The sequence below is a fragment of the Neodiprion virginianus genome, chromosome 1, assembly GCF_021901495.1.
Source record: "Neodiprion virginianus isolate iyNeoVirg1 chromosome 1, iyNeoVirg1.1, whole genome shotgun sequence".
In the NCBI taxonomy this organism is placed as follows: domain Eukaryota; kingdom Metazoa; phylum Arthropoda; class Insecta; order Hymenoptera; family Diprionidae; genus Neodiprion; species Neodiprion virginianus.
Window position 1 is genome coordinate 6,752,803 of NC_060877.1, and position 18,331 is coordinate 6,771,133.

Consider the following 18,331-nt stretch of genomic DNA (forward strand, 5'->3'; position numbering starts at 1 on the left):
ACCGTCTAATATTCACGTTTATTCTCCGTATCGGTGTTTTTTTCTAGTAAAGAAAGGACTTTTTACATCTTTATTGCAGTCTTCGACGGAGGAGGCGCCACCCCCGTGGGAGGGTGAAGAGTACAAGAAACAAGAGGCGAGCCAGGTGCTGTCGCAGACGATAACGACGCGTATCGTGAATTCACATTCGGCGCCGAGTCAGGGGTTGAACACCTTAGCCAGTCTTCCACGTTTACCGCGGGCACAAAATCCGACAATCACCTTGCTGCAGAAAGCCAGAGGTACGAAGTATAACCTATGTTACAGGGATGGATGAAAATGGCGCGGGCCGCAAAAAGGAACTGCCGATTTTCCTCGATCCTTTCTAACACGATCGATCGATAATACTTGCAACGATCAGTTTCCTCAAATTCAGGCTCTCTTTACAGAGGGACAACTGCCCAAGGGGGCCGCTTATTTGGAAGAGGGCAACCACCCTCCACCCAGTAAAAACGACGACAAGCCGGTCATCAGTCCGGGGGAAATAAGTGAGTGGATTATAAACTGGTTGTAAACATTTTTCATTCCCTTAATTAGCTATAACGATTCAATATATTTGTCGTTATTTGCGAAGCTATCCGGCGAAGCGAAGCTTTTTCGTTTTTCTCTGAACGAGCTTGTCGAATTGTGAAACGACAGTCAAGTTTAATTCATCGACTGCATCCACGTTGCGTTACTCACTTTCCGGCCATTCAAGCCAATTCCTTGACCAAATTTTTACGCGTTTTTTACGATCGTTTTATCACCGTTGATATGTCGAGTCGGAGGTGGAGTAAAATCGGAATCCATACATATATTGTTTTTTTGACAAGTTTTTTTCAACGCGAGGTACTTTTACGACAAACCTCGGAGGATCGATTCACGCGTCTAATCGTAAGTGTTACTCACCCTTATAAATATATCTCAACACATATTATACTTACGATATCGATCGATGGGATTGACTGAGATTGCTAAGCCTGTTTTCAATTCTTCGCCCAGTTTACACAGTTAAGAAAGAGTACGAGAGTGAACCGGAGTCGGAGAACGATCGGCCGAAAAAAATGGCGGACCTTGGCCCCAGGAAATTCGAGGGTATCGGACCAATCACCAAAGAGGGAATTCCGCTGGTTTTGAGATCAGTAAGTCAGTAATGCCATGGAAAAATGAGGAATACGATTTTGGCCTCGGCTCAAGCCGTTCTGAAATTTCGTTACTTTCCGGAAAAAGATGAAATCACTGCTCAGCTGTAAATTTCTGCATCTAGTAAATGTTCAATGTTTGCGAATGAATCAACAATAAGATCTTGAATTATCGTATTACAGTTTCCGTGGTATTAATTGAAAAATATATGTGTATTTATGTATGGATATAAAGATTACATTTCCATTTCAGGAAGTTAAGGAAAACAATCAGGCTAAGTGGTATAAGAAAATGTACGATTCTCTTCACCGCGCCGAGAATGACGGTTAGTTCGTTGATTATAATTGATCTGTTATTACTTCTGCAGCGAAATGCAGAAGCTTAATTCTAACCGCTTATTCATTGATTAGCGATTCACAAATCCCCCAAATTTTTAATGATTACAAATCAGGAGCGGTTTTCCCGAAAGTTACCTAATACTTATATTTATATCTGTAAATATTTGTTGGTTAATTTAGTGGCTTACCAGCCGTGATAAAATATTGAAAATAATACACACAATGAGAAATAAAATCTGATTTCGATTAACATGGGCCAAAAATTTTTATTTCAGAAGACTATATTACCATTCGCTACAAACCACGAAGAGGTGATTATTTACTCGCAGTGATCGAGACGCTGTTAAAGATAGTTATTGTGACATGCACGATGATTGTTGTTTAATTTTTTAACAAAAGACTAATAGGTCCTTTGATTGGTTGAGGAAAAAATAATTTCTATTTTCACGGTTTTCCTTTACACAGTTTCTACGTATGATAATAAATATCTAACAAACATTTCTTCCAGCATTCGATGTACAAATATATTCATATTGTAAATACGTAACATTACACGTAATTGTAATTTGAGGAAGTTCACTCTTCATCGTTCGATATATTAACCCTTCGCTCAACCGTTAAATTAACAATAAAGATCTGAACGAATTACTGTGTGAAACCGGTTACTGTGCACCGTCCATGTAATTACTTATTTCCTAACCTCCTCTACAATACCAATTACTAATCGATTTTTATTTCTAGGTTTTATTGCGTAACTTATTGCTTTCCTCCATATTAAACCCTGAACCTTAATACGAATCGATATTCAACTTCCGCTCCCGTGCTCTCGAAAAGTGAACGAAAACCTTACTGACCGTGAAACAAGACCACGAAGAAAGGTTCCTTGGAATTTACAAGCAATTTTTCGACTCTGGTAACTTTCGAAGCGTTGCTTTTCGGAAATATGTTGAACAAAAAAAAAAAAAAAAGAAATAAATAAATGAATGAACAATTGACGTAAGCGTTAAGATTTTACCTTCACGAGAACACATCAACTCAATTAACTAATTTTCTCACGAATACATAACTTCCGAGAGGTTAATCACGGTGCAAAAATGGTGTACACTGTTTGCAATTACAAAGATCACAAACTGATTACAGGGATTACAGAAAGATTGCAAAAATTACAGTAGAATTACCAAAGATTACAATCATTACAAAACATTACAAAGCATTACAAAACATTTCAGGGATTACAGTAAGATTACAAACAATTACAGAAAATGCAAGGATCGTAAAAATGTATGAAAATTGCATGGATTTCAAAAGGTTACAGGGATTATGGAAGATTACCGCAGAATACAAGGGATTACAAAGAGATTGCTAAAGGATAACAGAAAATGCATAAGATTACAAAGAATACTTGAGATTACAATAAACAGTGTACGCCAGATTACAACAGTGTTTAACCCCTCGATTACTTCTAATCTTGATTTGGAAAAAAAATAAATAAAACGAAATCGTTTGTGACTAATTAAAAAATCAAATTTTCTATCACAACTACGCCTGAAGAAGTGACGGCTAATAATTATAATAAAAATCCATATGAAATTTCAGGAACCCGATATGGTTACGGAAGCGCGAGTGGATATCTGAGCGAACCGGAACCGCGAGCAAGTAACACCGAGCGAAGTGCAACGTTGGACAATCGTCGTAGACAGAGGAACAAGGAAAATGATTTTTCCACATCAACGATACCCAGAAAGTGAGAATCAATCGGTCTCGAAGTGTCGAAAGTTTGTTTCGACGAATATTTTGACGATAAAGAATAAATAAAAATCCTGACATCCGTTCCAGAAACGGACCAGCCACAGTCAAGCACGCCGGTGAAGTTTATCGCAATCAGCCAGGGCGCATAGAGGATTACGAACCCGGCCGATCCTCGATAGCCGACAAAGAAACTAAGGAGGTAAGTTCGGCAGCTTTTCGTTATCTTTCATTCTGATTCTCATCCCTTGATTTTCACACGCCTGCGACACGAGTAAGAAATATAAAAAACAAAAAAAAAAAAACATAGCTGGATCAAAGCGAGGCGAGTTAACGATCCTTGGGCTAACGATTTTTTAACTGAAAACTAGCGTCACCAGGATTAATTCTATTCTCTCACATTCCTGATACACGAGTATGAAGTTTTCTTCGTTCGCATCAGTCGAAGGGTTGTTTGAATCACCCGCGAAAAAACAAGGGAGCCTTAATATCTATCACTCGGATAGTTATATTTTGTCCGATTTTTCACTGTTCGTGCATTTGCAAGCTGTAACTTTTGTACGCGTATAATATGTATCCAGATTAACGATACTTAACACGAAACAAGAGCCGCCTCGATATGATATAACAATCGAATAATCAGCATCTTGATTGTCCGTAGGATAATATCGATATGGCATTACGTCTACATGTACGTTTGTATGTTACACTAATTGCAAAACGATGTTGAGAAAAAAAAAAAAGAAGGAAAAAAAATAACAGCAACAACAACATTGTACAAAAATAATTACCCAATTGTTTGTGAATCAGCTTCCCGTTAACGATTCAATTCTATATATGGTATGCCCAAACATATATCATCATGTGACCGAACGTGATATAGTTTGTATTGAACTGGCTTTGCTAATTCCAGCCAACGTACGTAACTTGGACAAGACGTAAGGTAATTAATACGTCGCCTAAAGAGTTTCAAATATCAATATAATATGTGTATATATATATATGTATATATATACATATAAACATTGGTCAAGTATTTATTATACTTATGTTGCCAGTACATGATATCAAAATCACTGATCGTTAATTTAATTTCTTTGCCAATTTTTGTATTATCTCATTATCTATGCAGTAAAATGCAGATTATTTGCCTCGTCCAAGATATTACGCAGTTTGTACTATGCATATTTATACACGAGTCAACTCCCTAACCGTTCATTTATCATGTATAATTACTATCGCCATAAAGTGTCGCTATATTCGTATCCACACTCTATACTATATACACGATTAAAAAAATAAGTTAATTTTTTTTTTATTTCATAGGTATTTATTTAACTTTCGTTTCTTTTCGTTTTAGTTTTTATCTCTCCTTCGATTTCCATTAAGCAGCTTCGGTAGTGCAGCTTGTAGTTATTCCCGTTCTACCATTAATATACCTCGAATAATTTTCGTATTTCAATCGCGTCACGTTTCACCCGAACGTATGGGAAATGGGTTAATCGCACAAAGTGCGATAACATGTAGTTCGTTAAGTGTAACCGGAAATTTGCCGGTTTTTGTATAGATACGATTGCAGATTAAACGAAATGAAAAACAAGAAAAAAATCAAACTTCGAATAAAGGTGAATTCAAACGTGTTCGATCAATTGTTCCATTTGCACGCGTTCGGCCGGAAACTGACTGAATGTATAACTTTTATTTTATGCATATATTTGTATACCGCGAGTAGATCGTGTGCCCTTTTGTATTACACGTATTACAATCGCAACAAATAGTGATTATATCGATGTTATTGTATACCGTGAAAAAGCGCAATATCTTGATGTACCCTCCAGAGCGGTAGGTACACGCATATTAGCGCGCCTAAAACGCCTGGCATATAACGCTATTTTTTTATTCTATTTTTCTAGTGGTGGGACGAGGTCATGGACATATTTGACGGGGTACGAGATTTTTATATTAGCGTAGATTAAGCCTATCCTCAAGAAAAAATGGCAAAAAAAAAAAGATCCCTCCTTTGTTCAGACTTCTTTTCAATCTTATCCTCCGAGACGTCGTCGTTCACCCTCTGAATACTTTGGTGGAAAACCACAGGTTTGAAATTGAAGAACAGTTGTTCACTTGATTCGAAAGATTGAAAATAAAATTCGCTGCTATTCTTCCTACAAGTAGAACACTAGGGTGAATGATCGAGGTTAATTTTCCTGGGTTTAACAACTCGTCACACCTTACGTCTATAAGTTTTGGGTGAATTTATTATACTTACCTTGCCTCGCTATTTAAATTTTGTTTCATTTCTCTGATCATCGTCGGCATTCTGCTGCGCAGTTCGGTTGAAAAACAAAACTGAGCAATAAGTATATGTCTAGATGTTTTATAATTTTGGTGATGGTGGGAATAATACTGAATCGACTAACGAATTATTATACATTGTCTTAAACGCATTTCACTAATTGGCTCTGTTATACAAACTCACACCTCTCATGCAGCATAATATAAAATAATCTTTCATTGTCAGCCTGTCATGTGATGATCGTATAACGTAAATCGTCCCCAAGTAAAATCACCGAATGAATCAATGCATACTTAGATCACTGTGTTCCCGTTTCGTGCAGAAGGTGGCAAAAAAGTAAAGCAATTTGTAATTTGCCCCCCCCCCCCCCCCACCCCCGCCACACCGCACCGCGACGCACTTTCACTTTTCATTTTTTCCACTTCACTGACTTCCGTCAAGTGCAAATAAAAAGCAGCAGTGAGATGACAATCTTCGCTGTAAAATTGTAAATGTGTATATTTCGATCGATGTTTGACGTTTGTGTGTGGGTCTCGTGTTTCGTTGCGGGGGCGTCGCGACGCCCGTTTTCGACGTCCGCCGTCTCGTTTGTCATCCTCGATACCTCGCACGCCGGCCTCTGAAGTGGTTGGACGAAAACGTCTCTGCGCCCCGGGACCGTTGTTGGTCGGAAAAATCGAGCCTTCATCATCGCCGGCTGTCCGAGTCCTCCTCGCGTCAGCCGTTAAGCCTGTCCTACATGGAGGCGAAGCTTCGTCCGGACGACGGCAGCGAACAAAGCGTAAGAGTCTTATCATCAGCAAGTACTTCAGGTCCGAAACGTCCCGGAATCGCGTCTAAACCGCGCCGAAGGAGCCCCGAAAAGCTTTCGCTAGGGAGATTCGCCCGGGCCGACAGTCAGCCGGTGATTTATTGCGAAACGGACGCGACGAAGCCGCGGCGAGTCGAGCCATCCGCCAAACCGAGGCGCGAACGGGACACGATCAGGCCAGAGTCCAGGTCCAGGTCGGTACTCGATCTGAATCGCGCTAAGTTTCATCCATCGAGGAACGACGATCACCGCGAGGTAGGAAAGATTTCACCCTCGGCGTTCAGCGACGTGGAAACGGCGAGTCGCGGGGACTCGATCATCCTTGGAAGGACGAACAGCCTGCCGGACGGAAAGTCCAGGAGCTTCGTCATCCCGGATCGACGCAGCAGAGACAATCATGTCGCAGTGCCGACCGTCCGCGCCAAAAGACCGACTCGACTAGCTCGTAACGCCGAGAAGTCCGATCGCGTCACGTTCGCTTCACAATACCGGCAAATGACAAGCCTTGACAATCATCGCCTGCAGCAATGCCTCTCGTCACCCTGTCGATCCACCTTCGGCACCAATCATAACATTCGACCACCTGCGGCACCGACACAAACTTCTTCATCTTCTTCTTCTTCTGCTAAGACCACCTCTTCAGCACTTACAATGAGGGTTAGACCGGTCTCCCTAGGCACGATCTCTCTGTTATTATATCCGTTACTCTCAGATCATCTACTCACGTTTTTTCCATCAAGATCATTCCATGCATTACGACCCCAAGCACGGAATCACCGTATTCTCGCGACCGGACGAAACCAGCGAACAGTTTTCGCACTGAAATATAATACCGTTGATGTATTTTTGGGTGATGGATGAACGCGGTGCTTTCACGATTCCCCGTCTGTGCGTTGGATTCGACCGGCATCATCGTACTTTTTTCCTTTACTCATTTTCACGTTCGGTAGCTTTGTGGTAAATCCATCATCATCAATACTCGAATATACATTTACCATTCATCTGTTTCACGTGCATTTAACCCTTCACGGTTGCACTGGGTCATTCTGATCCCCAGAAACCATGTACTTATTATGGGACGACAAATAAGTGCGACCCCGATGGGTTAATTGTTCACCATTCGTACGTGTCACATTCATATATTATAGTTCGATGTTAAGCATGGGTATTTTCGTTTCTCTCTGTCTCTCTTTCTCCTATTCTTCTGTCAAGTATAATAAATGGAATTATAATCAATCATCTATACGTGCATCCTTGTGCATCTGTATACCTCATCATATTACGTGCAATAATAATACAGGGCGGAGAAGACAATTGTATATTCGATTACAATTAATTACAGTAACCGAAATTGTCTCTTCACCCGATCCATCTGTGTATTCATAACGCCTAAAATATATATATATATACGTAAACGTGTGTGTGTCTTTTCGGAAGTCCATACTATATAAATAACAACAATGCACGTCGCATGTCTATGATTGTCGTAATAATTCACTTAAATTCTGTTTTTTTCAAATTACGGGTGGACAATAATTCATCATTTCGATTACAGCCGTTCGAGCAGCACAGCACCCACACAGCTAAACCGTACATGTCACAGTGAGTATCTATTTTTGCAATATCTATTTTTCCGTAAATAACTGAAAACCGTAATTAAAAAGTAATCTAATACACATTCGAATTACCAATTGGTAACAATAATAGCCAATTACAGCCATTAATTATTCGCACAGTGCCCTGAAGGAGTCCGGCTACGAGAGTGACTCCACTCTGGTCTTCCGTCGACGCGAAGACGCCAGTCCTTTAAGTCCCCTGGAGCAAAGGCTCGCCTATAAAACTGTCCAACGTGGAGGCGACGTCCCTCTTCACGGCCTCCGCAAACCAGCGCCAGAACGTCCAAAGGGTGAGTCAAGCTTTTGGGATAATTTCAAAATTCTCCTTCTTCCACGTATATTTTTTCAACATTTTTTCACCTAGCCTTCGTTATCGTACCACGTTATCTTATTTCATTTATATTCGTATTCATGCGTTCGCTGTTCGCTCGCGAATAAATCACTCACGCGAATCAGCCTATTTTCTTCGATTTTCTAACCCTTCGATAAATTTACACCTCACTTTTCACCACCCATAATCAGTCTGTTGTAACATTGGGGAAAAGTTTGATTTTTTTTTTACGTTGGAATCCTTTTTTTACTCATAGTTACTCAAAAACGGATTCCAAGCGCAAAAATCTATCACACGTTAAATTAGCACTTATTTATGCATACGTATTAATTTATTAGTCGCAAGATTATCGAGCTTGCGGTACCGACAACTAACCCATTGATATGCAATCCTTTATTCTCGTTTATCTCAAGCATGCTTTCGCATCCGAATATATTTAGAAATTGAATAGCGCATGAATAAACTAGTAAGCGTATGAACTTATGCAGCTACAGTACAGAGTAGCGATATACATATAGTATATAGAAATTACAATCTTTGCACGTAAGAAAATACTTTTTTTACAATTATATTTTTTCTCAAGCTCTACGCACTAGCAGCTGCCTTGAAATCTATCGATATTGGAATGCAGTCGAGAGGTTTTCTCCGCCTTCGCACAAGTTTCTATATTTATATCTCATGTACCTACGTATACCTAATTTAAGAGCACCGGATGTCGAGGAAGCGACAAGTACTACCACCATAATCCACACAAGTATAAAAAAAAAAAAAAAAAACTACACGCTGAAATTGAAACACGCGACCACCAGCTTAATAATATATCTCTACAATATCCTTGGTGAAAGGGTTCAAAATCGGGTGACAAGAATTTCTAAAAGCGTCTAATATCGGGGGGGGTGTGAAAAAAATCTGTCCACAGACGAAGACGGCTCGGTGATCGAGTACTTCCCGATATCTCCGACCTTGACGCGAATTCGCGTTCACAAGAAGATCCCCTCCGCCACCGCAGCACCGAAAGACTCTTTGCCTCGATCACGGTCCACGATTCCAAAACCTCCGCCACCACCTCCGCCCTCGATGATATTTTCCCAGTACAAAAGGTCCGCTCCGTCGCTGGCCACTTTGCCAGCCAGGTCGTCCCGATCAGTATTCGACGGACGTTCGCAGTCCACGTCGTCTAGAGTCCCGTCACCGGCGACGGGAAGACCTTCCTCCAGAGTGACGTCTCCTTTCGGCCGGCCACCTTCGCCACCCCGAAGAAGGTCATCCCGGAACAACACGACCCTCAGGCTGTACTCGAAGATGCAAGTGGGGGAGAACCCTCACTCGACAAACCCAAGACACGAGCAATGCTTCAGCGCTGACAGTGTGTCCAACATTCGTTTCCTGCGGGACAGGCTCTCCGGCAATCTCGAAAAGCATCGGAGGGACAAGGAGGAGGCGCAAAGAGTCAGGATCCACCGAACACTCTCTTCGAGCCCAGTCGCGGCCAGGACCAGGGTCTCTTCAACTGTGACAGCTGATTTTCCAGGACGGAATATCACTCGGAGCAGTTCGGGGCCCGACAGGTACAGACCCAGAACGTTAACGTCGCCTAGTCCAGTGTCCAGGCAATCCAGAGGCCAGGAGCAGAAGGTCCTGGGAGTCAAACGTCCGCTCGAGGATAAGCCGCCGATAAAACGCGTGCCTTCTAAGAGCCCGATGTCAACTTGCAGCTCGAGGGAGTCAACTGTGGACAGACTTTACTCCCCAGAAAGGAGCTGCAGTCACGGCAGTCGGTCGAAACTCGTGGAAGCTTCGACGAGGAAGGAGCAGACTAGACCCAGGCGAACGAGGAAGGAACAGGACGAAGTGTGCAAGAGATTGAGCAGGTCACCGGACTTGGCTTCGCCGCAGGAAGTGAGGAGAGTCGTTCAGAGGCAGCGCGAAAAGGACGTTCAAACGAAACTACTGCCGTCTGGAACCGTGGTCAAGAGCTCGACCACCTTGTACTCCTCGGCTCGGGGTGGGAAGCAGAGTTCGCAGGAAGACAAGTCCCTCAAGGTGACCGTTGCTATATCATCCAAGGGTCGGGAACTCCTGCGTCGGACTGCGGAGGCTTCGACGTCGAGTAAAAATTCGCCGATTGTCAGTCGTAAGACGACTTTTACCGAGCCTGTGGAGAGTCCGAGGGCGAAGGTCTCCAAGTCTTTTGAGAGCAAGGAATCGGTCAAGTCGATTTCGACCGTTGATACCGAGGTCGCAGGAACCGCCGAGGGAAATAATAAGAGGAAGCGGCCCCGTGAAAGACCGCAAACGATCGTAAAGTCACCGATTAGAAAACCGGAAACCATCTGCGTGAATCCCGACAGCAAGGAGAAGAGAGAGGAGAAGAGAAAATCGCGGAGAGAGAGAAACTCCGAATCTTCGAAGAGCAAAAAGTCTTCTAACGGTAAACGGAACGACGGAGAGAAGAAGAGGTCTAAAAAAGCGCTTGGCAAGGCCGCCGGAAACGAGGTCGCTAAGGAGTTGAAGAAGCTGGATCATCGGGATCAAACCAACGTCCAAAGACTAACGGTAGAACAAATAAAGCGGCATCAGGAGATCATGAAGTCGGATACGTTCTTCCAGAACCTCTTCCTGAGAAACACCGGCTCCCCGACACCGTCTCAAAGCAGCGTCATGAGGACGTCTTCGGTGATGGAAAGAGCGAGGATATTCCAGGCCGAGAACTGCGGCACATTCAAGTCGGAGCCGTCGATTCGGTCCTTGAACATCTACCTGACAAGCAAGAAGCCGGTTTCGAATTCAAAGTTCAAGAACTGGGAACGCGAGAGCGTTTCCTCCCGATGTTCGAGCCCTTACGGGGTGAGCTGGCCGGGTCGTTCGGTGTACCAAAAGATAAGTAAATTTGACAGCCTGCAGAGCATAGACGATTACGCCATGGAGTTCGGCTCGGTCTCATCGTTCCGCGGACGGAGTCCTGACATCACCCGAGACTGTCACAAAGAGAGAAGCCTCAGCGAACCACCGTTGAAGGTGCTTCCGGAGAATGAGGAAAAGATTTGTACGAATGGAGTTGTGCCACCCAGACCGGCTTCTCCGTCGCCAATCAGATCTCCGGCTTGTCGAAGGATACAGAGTCTACGACAACAAGACACACCAGGGATGACGATAGTGCGGAAGGCGAGAGCGAGAAGTGCCGAGGAGGTCGATCAGAGAAGAAAACTGATATTGGGGTCGAATTTGTCTCTGTGCAAAAGTACAAGCTCACTTAATCTTTCGCAGATAGACAGAGATGAGTACCAGCAGTACGTTCTTGAGATGTTGCACTGTAAGAGGAAATCGAAGAGGTACAAGGACCTCCACGATTTTTATGCGAGCTTGGAACGAATGGGAGAATTGGAACGAACCACTTCGACCGGTGATCTCAGACCTCGCTTGCGAAACGAGGAAATCATAGATTACGATAGATGGAAGGAGGTGCGATCCAAAGAGCGAGCCGAGCGGGAACTTGAAGTACTTTATGGAAAATTGCAGAACGTACAGAAAGAGAAGGACTTCCTGTTTCGACCCAAGGAGGTGGAGCAATTCAGGTGGAAGGGAGACTCCGGTCTTAGGTGCAAGGAAAAATCGGTAGAGAATATCCGCGAACAATTTCAAAGGCTCGAAAGCCAGGAGAGCGATCTGGAATCCGCACGTCGGCGAGATATGGCGGCTCGCAAGGACGTCTACAAGCCACTTTGGCGTGGCAACTCGGTAGTCAGCGTGGCTCACACGCTTGACAAGCGAGCGACGATGTCCGAAAGTCTGAATCGTACGGCAAGACCTGAGTCTTCGAAGAGCCTTGGCATCAGTCGGAAGCTCTGGAGCAGTTTGTCCGTGGAACAGGTGAACGCGTTGAAGAACCAGCTGAACGAAATATACAGCAACGAGAATGGAAAGCCGGAGAGCGAGAAAGCGAAGCCGACGTCGAAGACGGACTACGAGATAGTCGTACCGCCTCGGGAAGAGTTCGGCGAGGATTTCCAGGACGATAACAAAACGCTTCACGTACGATGCCATTCCATGGTGACGCCCGACATATGCAAAATGGCGGAAAAGGCGGACAGCAAGCTCGAAGAAGAGCGTCTGCAGACGTCGCCATTGAAGCGGAGCGGGTCGATTAGTCGGGGCAGAAGCGTGGAAAGGTCACAGTCCGAAAGGTCTTCGGGCGTCCCGCCGATGTCCGAACTCGAGAAGAAGCGGCTATCCTTGACGCTGAGCAAGGAGGTTCTGGACAAAGTCACCCAGAAGAAGGCCCTGCAAACGGCGATTTCTCCACGCGAAACTCGCGGCGCGATTGCCGTCGCCTCGGCTCAGCCGAAGCCAAGTTTACCGAGCGCAAGTCCGAGCTTTTCTAGCGCTTCACCGCGGACCTGCTACTCTTTGGAGATGTCCGAGGAGGGAACAACCAAGTCAAAGGACAAGAGCGACTTCCTGCTGGTCTTGACGCCGACCGACGAAACTCCAAAGAGCAAACGCAGGGTCGAAAACGTCCTTGAACAGTGGTCGAAAAAGCAGCCGGAAATCGCGATGGTCGTTTCGGACGAAACGGGGAAGCCTCCACGGCCCGGTTCGACCAGCGAGGTTGACAGCACGACCGAAAGCTCGGAGGCATCGGTGAGGACCGTGATCGGACAGGGAAGCGCGGAAGATGTTTCCAGGAAAGTTGAGTTCTTCGAAAAGATAGATACCGGAATTACGGATGTCAAGTCTTCTGCTCCCGATGGCCTTCAAAGGTCTTCGAACGCACGGTCGACCTTCTCGCAGAGTTTCGCCGACTTGAAAGAGCTCTTCGGCGAGTCGGAATCCGCCAGGTTCGGGACCTCATCGAGCTACGGGTCACGACCGCGTTCTACTTCGCCTAGAAGAAGCCCCACCGTGCTTCCGGAAGACGTTAAAACTCGGTCTAGCCGCCCTCGATTTCCGGACGACGATCGGGAACGACCGAGGAGCGCCAGTCCGTACCGACCGACGTCAAACACCTCGAGTACCGAGAGCTTGTGGAAGCGAAGCGAGTCTCCGGACCCGGAAAGGTACTGGCGAGCTTACCTGAAGCTGGTGCGAAGCGGGGCCGTGAAGAGACTTCGCGCAAAGTACGAAAGCCTCGAGGAACTGACCGGCGAAAGGGTGAAGATAGTACCGGCTCCGAAGCGATTCCAGAGCGATCCGGAGCTGACGAGGAACTTGCTGAAGAGGGAGATCGACAGGGTGGTGGTCAAGGGGCAGGAAATCGCTGACGTCAACTGGCTTCGACGGAAGTACGAACCGGTACCCGGGAGGGCCAGGAGGAGGGGAGCGTCGCCACCGATACCGAGAGTCCCTCTGCGCATGGAGGATTTGGGGATGCCGCGGATCCACGTGATCAGTAAGCTCGCCGAGCTCAAGGGGCAGCGAGCTTCCTCCGCGACGGGCCGCTCGAGGGTGACGGAGGCCGACGAGCTCCAAGCTAGGCGGGCGGTCGGGAGGATCCGAAAGAAATTCGAGAGGGAGGGTGTGGACGACGTGTCCATACTAGGTGAGATGTTCACTTCGGCACCAAACGTTCACGAGCTACGTGATATTGCACCGTATTTGGCCGGTCAGTGGGTAGCGCACAGGTTTCCTAGCCGTCGCGACAACGCGCGCTCGCTGTCCTCGCCGGAGTTAGAAAAAGCATCGACGAGGCCTGCTCGGGTCAGCGGGGATTCGGGGAGGAACTCTTTCGGAAGACCTCGCGCCACCTCCTCGTCGCCCGTTCGACCCCGCAGACCACCCTCGATATTGAAGCAGTCCTCGAGGCTTACCGCCACGGATCCCTTCGCTAACCAACATTTTGACCCCAGCAAACACAGGCCGAGGTATAGGTACCAGCCGCCACCGCCGAAAGTCATCCACAGGGAATCGACTCCCTGGTGGCCGCCGATTCCAACCTACACTGCTCGGCCTACCGTCACCTTCGAAGGTCTCTATTTGGTCCGATCTTTGTCCGAACCTAGCTTGTAGATTTTCATCGCTCTGAGGCTTGTAGTTACCCTGGCCAGGATGATCGCTATCCTCGAATTGCACGGCGATATTTTCGTTAGTTTTACCAGTCTTTTGTGTACCTACGGTTTCTACTTTCAGGCATAAAACCGTCCCAAGTTTGATGTACCGTTTGCACGCAGCACCGAGATCGATCCTATAACGCGAGGCTGCTATTGAATTCGTTCTAGTGATCCTCCTTGGCCCGTTCAGAGACTTGCGAATATATCACAGCACCAATATCGATAGATTTATTAACAAAGGCACGCGGATTAGGTAGAGGAAAAGAGCGAAGCTTTTCAATGTGTATGATTAATATTTGTAATTTATATACACACGTACGTATGTTTGAATCAGAATTAGATAATCTTACTGCATTATCGTTGTACGGATGTTGTCTTTGATCATTCTAATATTCTAGTTAGTACCCATAGATCGGCTCGGCTAATTATCATTGTTGTTATCTTTCTTTCTTTTCATTTTTGTTTCGCTGAAATATAGAGTACGCCACTGCACCCCCACCGCCACCAAAAGCTCCACACTACAAAGGCGATCGCCAAGGTAATGCTATTAGCTGATAATAATTACATAGTATCTGTATATATTCCGAGGGAAACGAAAAAAAAAAAAAAAACAATAATTTAAGGCCTAGCTCAAATCCTCAACTGCCTCAATCATATCTGAGGAAAATTTTCACTACCCAAATTTTACTCTTCAACGTGAAAATGTATATTGTATGTAATGTATAAAAATGAAGACAAGAAACGGAATCGAAAATCGTGTCTGTTCAGAGAAAAGGACGCATACAAGTACACAAATTTTCATCATCAAAAATTGCATGTATTTTATTTTGTGTTACTTGACAGTGCATAGATTTATGTATTATGGCTTACGCCGCATCAGCTGTATCTACTTTGTCATGATAATGTACACTAAATTGTCTCACTAAATTGCAGTGCCAGATGCATGACTTTCGAATATCAAAATGGTAGACTGGCTACGTTACGATACGCTGTCAATGCCTGCACGGTTAAGATTTTTAAATATATTGATATGTGCTTCTGTTTGTAAAAAATTAAGTTTGCATTTATATATCCAATTCGCGTGTTCGTTAGTATTAGTGAATAATCAGCTAGTGCAAAGCTTGCTTCCGATGTCTTTTCGTCGGTTCTCATTTTTCAATCTCGATTATTTATTCGTACTCCACATCATCAATTTCATCAATTCACAATGTGTTAATGTATAATTGAAGCGTATACACGTTTACTATTCGTTATAACCTTGAATCAATATTTCTCCATGCAATTTTCGTTCGTCCAGTGATGTCGTCTGAAAAAACAATACTTGTAAGTTGAATTTGTCGAGGTTAAACCGAGTGCAGAAATCATCATCGTTTCTCAGCGGTTAGATAATTGCATATTAAAATTCGGGTGATTAATACAGGCGCCATGAATAATAACGCATCATCGATTTCCTAAATAAAATGTGGATGAAAAAAAAAAGGCTAATGAGGGAATTCGTTGTACGAGTTCGAAAGCAATTCCAATCATCGTTAAAATGAAGGGTTTTAATTTCCGAGAAAATTGATTAACAAAATGAAACACTTTGTTGTTTGGGGATTCTGTTCGCTCAACTTTTGACCCCTGAATAAGATAAGCGACTCTCACTTAGAAATCTAGCCTCGTCTTCTCTTCCTGATAAGTTTTTCCGTCGAATCCGATGAGTTGCGCGATTGTGGGAATGACGGTTGGCTCGGTCCGACGTTACAGCGCAATCGGCAATCGGCCGATTTACCGTGTATAACAACGAAGCGCTCACTAAGTGTCAGTTCAGTTCCACGCAACGCAGCGTTCGGCAATCCTTTTCAACCAGCTATCTACTCGTGCCGTAACACTCGTCGTACCTACGATGCAGCCTTGATAGCGTAATGATAGAAGCGGGGGAAACGCACCGCGATTCGCGATCGCCAAAAACCAGCGAATCGGAGAGAGGGCGAATAGACGAGTGAGCGCCGACTCAACCTTGTTCCAAATATTGGTAAATGCCGAATGTCCGCGCTTTCGCGGTTGCGCTAATCGAAGACGAAGTCTTCACCGCAGTGCAACCTGGCGAACAATGGAGAACCATTATCGTGCAACGTCTTTCACGCCGCGAACCTTTATCTAATCTCTGTGCTCTCTGATAACTCGTAGTCAGGCTTGACTTATTGGCGGAGAGTCCGGACAGTTTCGACGATGCTCTTGGTGCGCGATCAACGCGTTATACGCTTCGTCTACTCGTCTATATCGGGTGTTGGAACACCGGTAACGATTCGTGTGTGCGGATTTTTTCGCGGATTGAAAAGTGCAGTGAAAGCTCGGCGGTAACGGATGTGCAAAGTTTTTACGAAAACGCGTTTCCTCTCTGCTATCGTAACTGATCCGCAAGACGTCAGACCCCGAAATTTACCACATTATTTTAACAATTTCAGAATAAATTTTTCCGGGGATTTTGCTAACACATTGTGCAGAGAATTGCAGAAGCTTTCGCGCGGGGGAGAATAACGTTTCGCGTCGCGTGTGCTTTAAATAAATATTACGCAAAAGCTGTTGACGTTCAATCGTGGATTCTAAATATTGAAAACACGCGATATCTGCGGTACTTCGGAGCTTGCGTGAAGAGCGACGCGGACGAGTCTCGATCGAAAAACGCTGCATTGAGGAAATAGTTTGTTTACCGTTAAAACATGTATACTTGAATATAGCGTATAAATGAATGTTTCGTTATTATTATGAAATTTTAGTCAAGCCAAATACGTTTTGTTAATTATTGACAAAATTCTATAGATCATTATTTGGCCGAACGGAAATTTGATTTTAATAACAAATTCAAATACACGTTTGTTAACGGTAAATAAACTATTTTCTCAGTGATAGACGTGTTTGGAAAAAAGTAAAAGTTAAACAGGAATTTTGAATTTACGATTCTAACTTAATTGGAAATGAATTGTTTGGATGTTCCGTTTCATCAAAAATCGATTCCAGTAAATTCTTAGCCTTCGTTCGCCAGCGTGCTTATTGATATCGCTCTACGTATAATATTCAACTCGCGATTAGACCGTAACCCACATACGCTTATGTCTGCGACCACCGAAGATTTCCGATCACAGAACCGTGACCAAAAAATTACCGTATACATATAATGGTGAGCGATCGCTTGATTGTGGGACTCGGTTTCAAAGGTCAATTCGCGGTTTGACCTTGGACGGTAACAGCTGCATCAATTTATCCACACACACGTATCCACACGGAAGGATAATACGTCATATGTCACGGATACAGTGATACGAACGATGTCCGAGACCGCGATTACGTAATTCCGCGAAACTTCTGTAAAAATTGTTTATTATTTTATTATACACGGTTAAAATATCAGACGGCTTAATTGTCTTTAAGTTCGCGACTACCGCGCAGCGATAATTCAACTACGCAAAGTCAAGAGAGTCGTTACAATCGGACTCGCAGGCATGTGTGTCGAGCCCTGTAGCAGGTGCGCTACTTTTACACTCTTTTAACGAACGTCTATGCCACACGTAGCTGCACGGTTATCTTCCCAATGACTCATACGGCTCGTTCGACGATATTAAAACAGATTATGAATCGATATTGTCAACGCCCGTGACTCGACGATGCCGCGAGTCAAATTGTAACAAATTCCTCCGTTGAAAATATCAATTCAAATTCATTCCGCTATCCACACACACGGGTAGATCTTGCGTCATTCGATGTATTTACCACGTTTCGGTTTCACTCCAAATACGATCTAATGACAGTCGGTGTCTAGACGTCGCGTCGGAGAGAAAAGAAACGAATTTTACCAATCGTGAATTTAACTATGAAAAACGATAAAAACAATATGTATTTACATATATGTTCGCAACTTCAAGCGACTTGGCTTACCGCACAGAATGAAAAGTAATTATTGCCTACTTGAATCGCTGAAAGGAATGAAAACTGCACTTGTTTGTTC

General features: G+C 44.3%; 1 protein-coding gene across 5 annotated transcripts in view; it reads left to right on the plus strand.

The window, feature by feature from the left end:
* The window catches only part of LOC124306238 (uncharacterized), an 87,617-nt gene that overhangs the window by 57,102 nt on the left and 12,184 nt on the right, over positions 1-18,331 (plus strand). For all 5 annotated transcript variants that reach the window (XM_046766695.1, XM_046766703.1, XM_046766723.1 and 2 more), the window contains 13 exons: positions 80-281; positions 429-527; positions 1,021-1,160; positions 1,414-1,486; positions 1,775-1,810; positions 3,096-3,243; positions 3,336-3,447; positions 5,159-5,191; positions 6,167-6,322; positions 7,908-7,954; positions 8,089-8,258; positions 9,219-14,264; positions 14,825-14,884. In XM_046766695.1, coding sequence (XP_046622651.1) covers positions 80-281; positions 429-527; positions 1,021-1,160; positions 1,414-1,486; positions 1,775-1,810; positions 3,096-3,243; positions 3,336-3,447; positions 5,159-5,191; positions 6,167-6,322; positions 7,908-7,954; positions 8,089-8,258; positions 9,219-14,264; positions 14,825-14,884 — 6,322 coding nt within the window. The remainder of the gene's footprint in view (positions 1-79; positions 282-428; positions 528-1,020; positions 1,161-1,413; positions 1,487-1,774; positions 1,811-3,095; positions 3,244-3,335; positions 3,448-5,158; positions 5,192-6,166; positions 6,323-7,907; positions 7,955-8,088; positions 8,259-9,218; positions 14,265-14,824; positions 14,885-18,331) is intronic.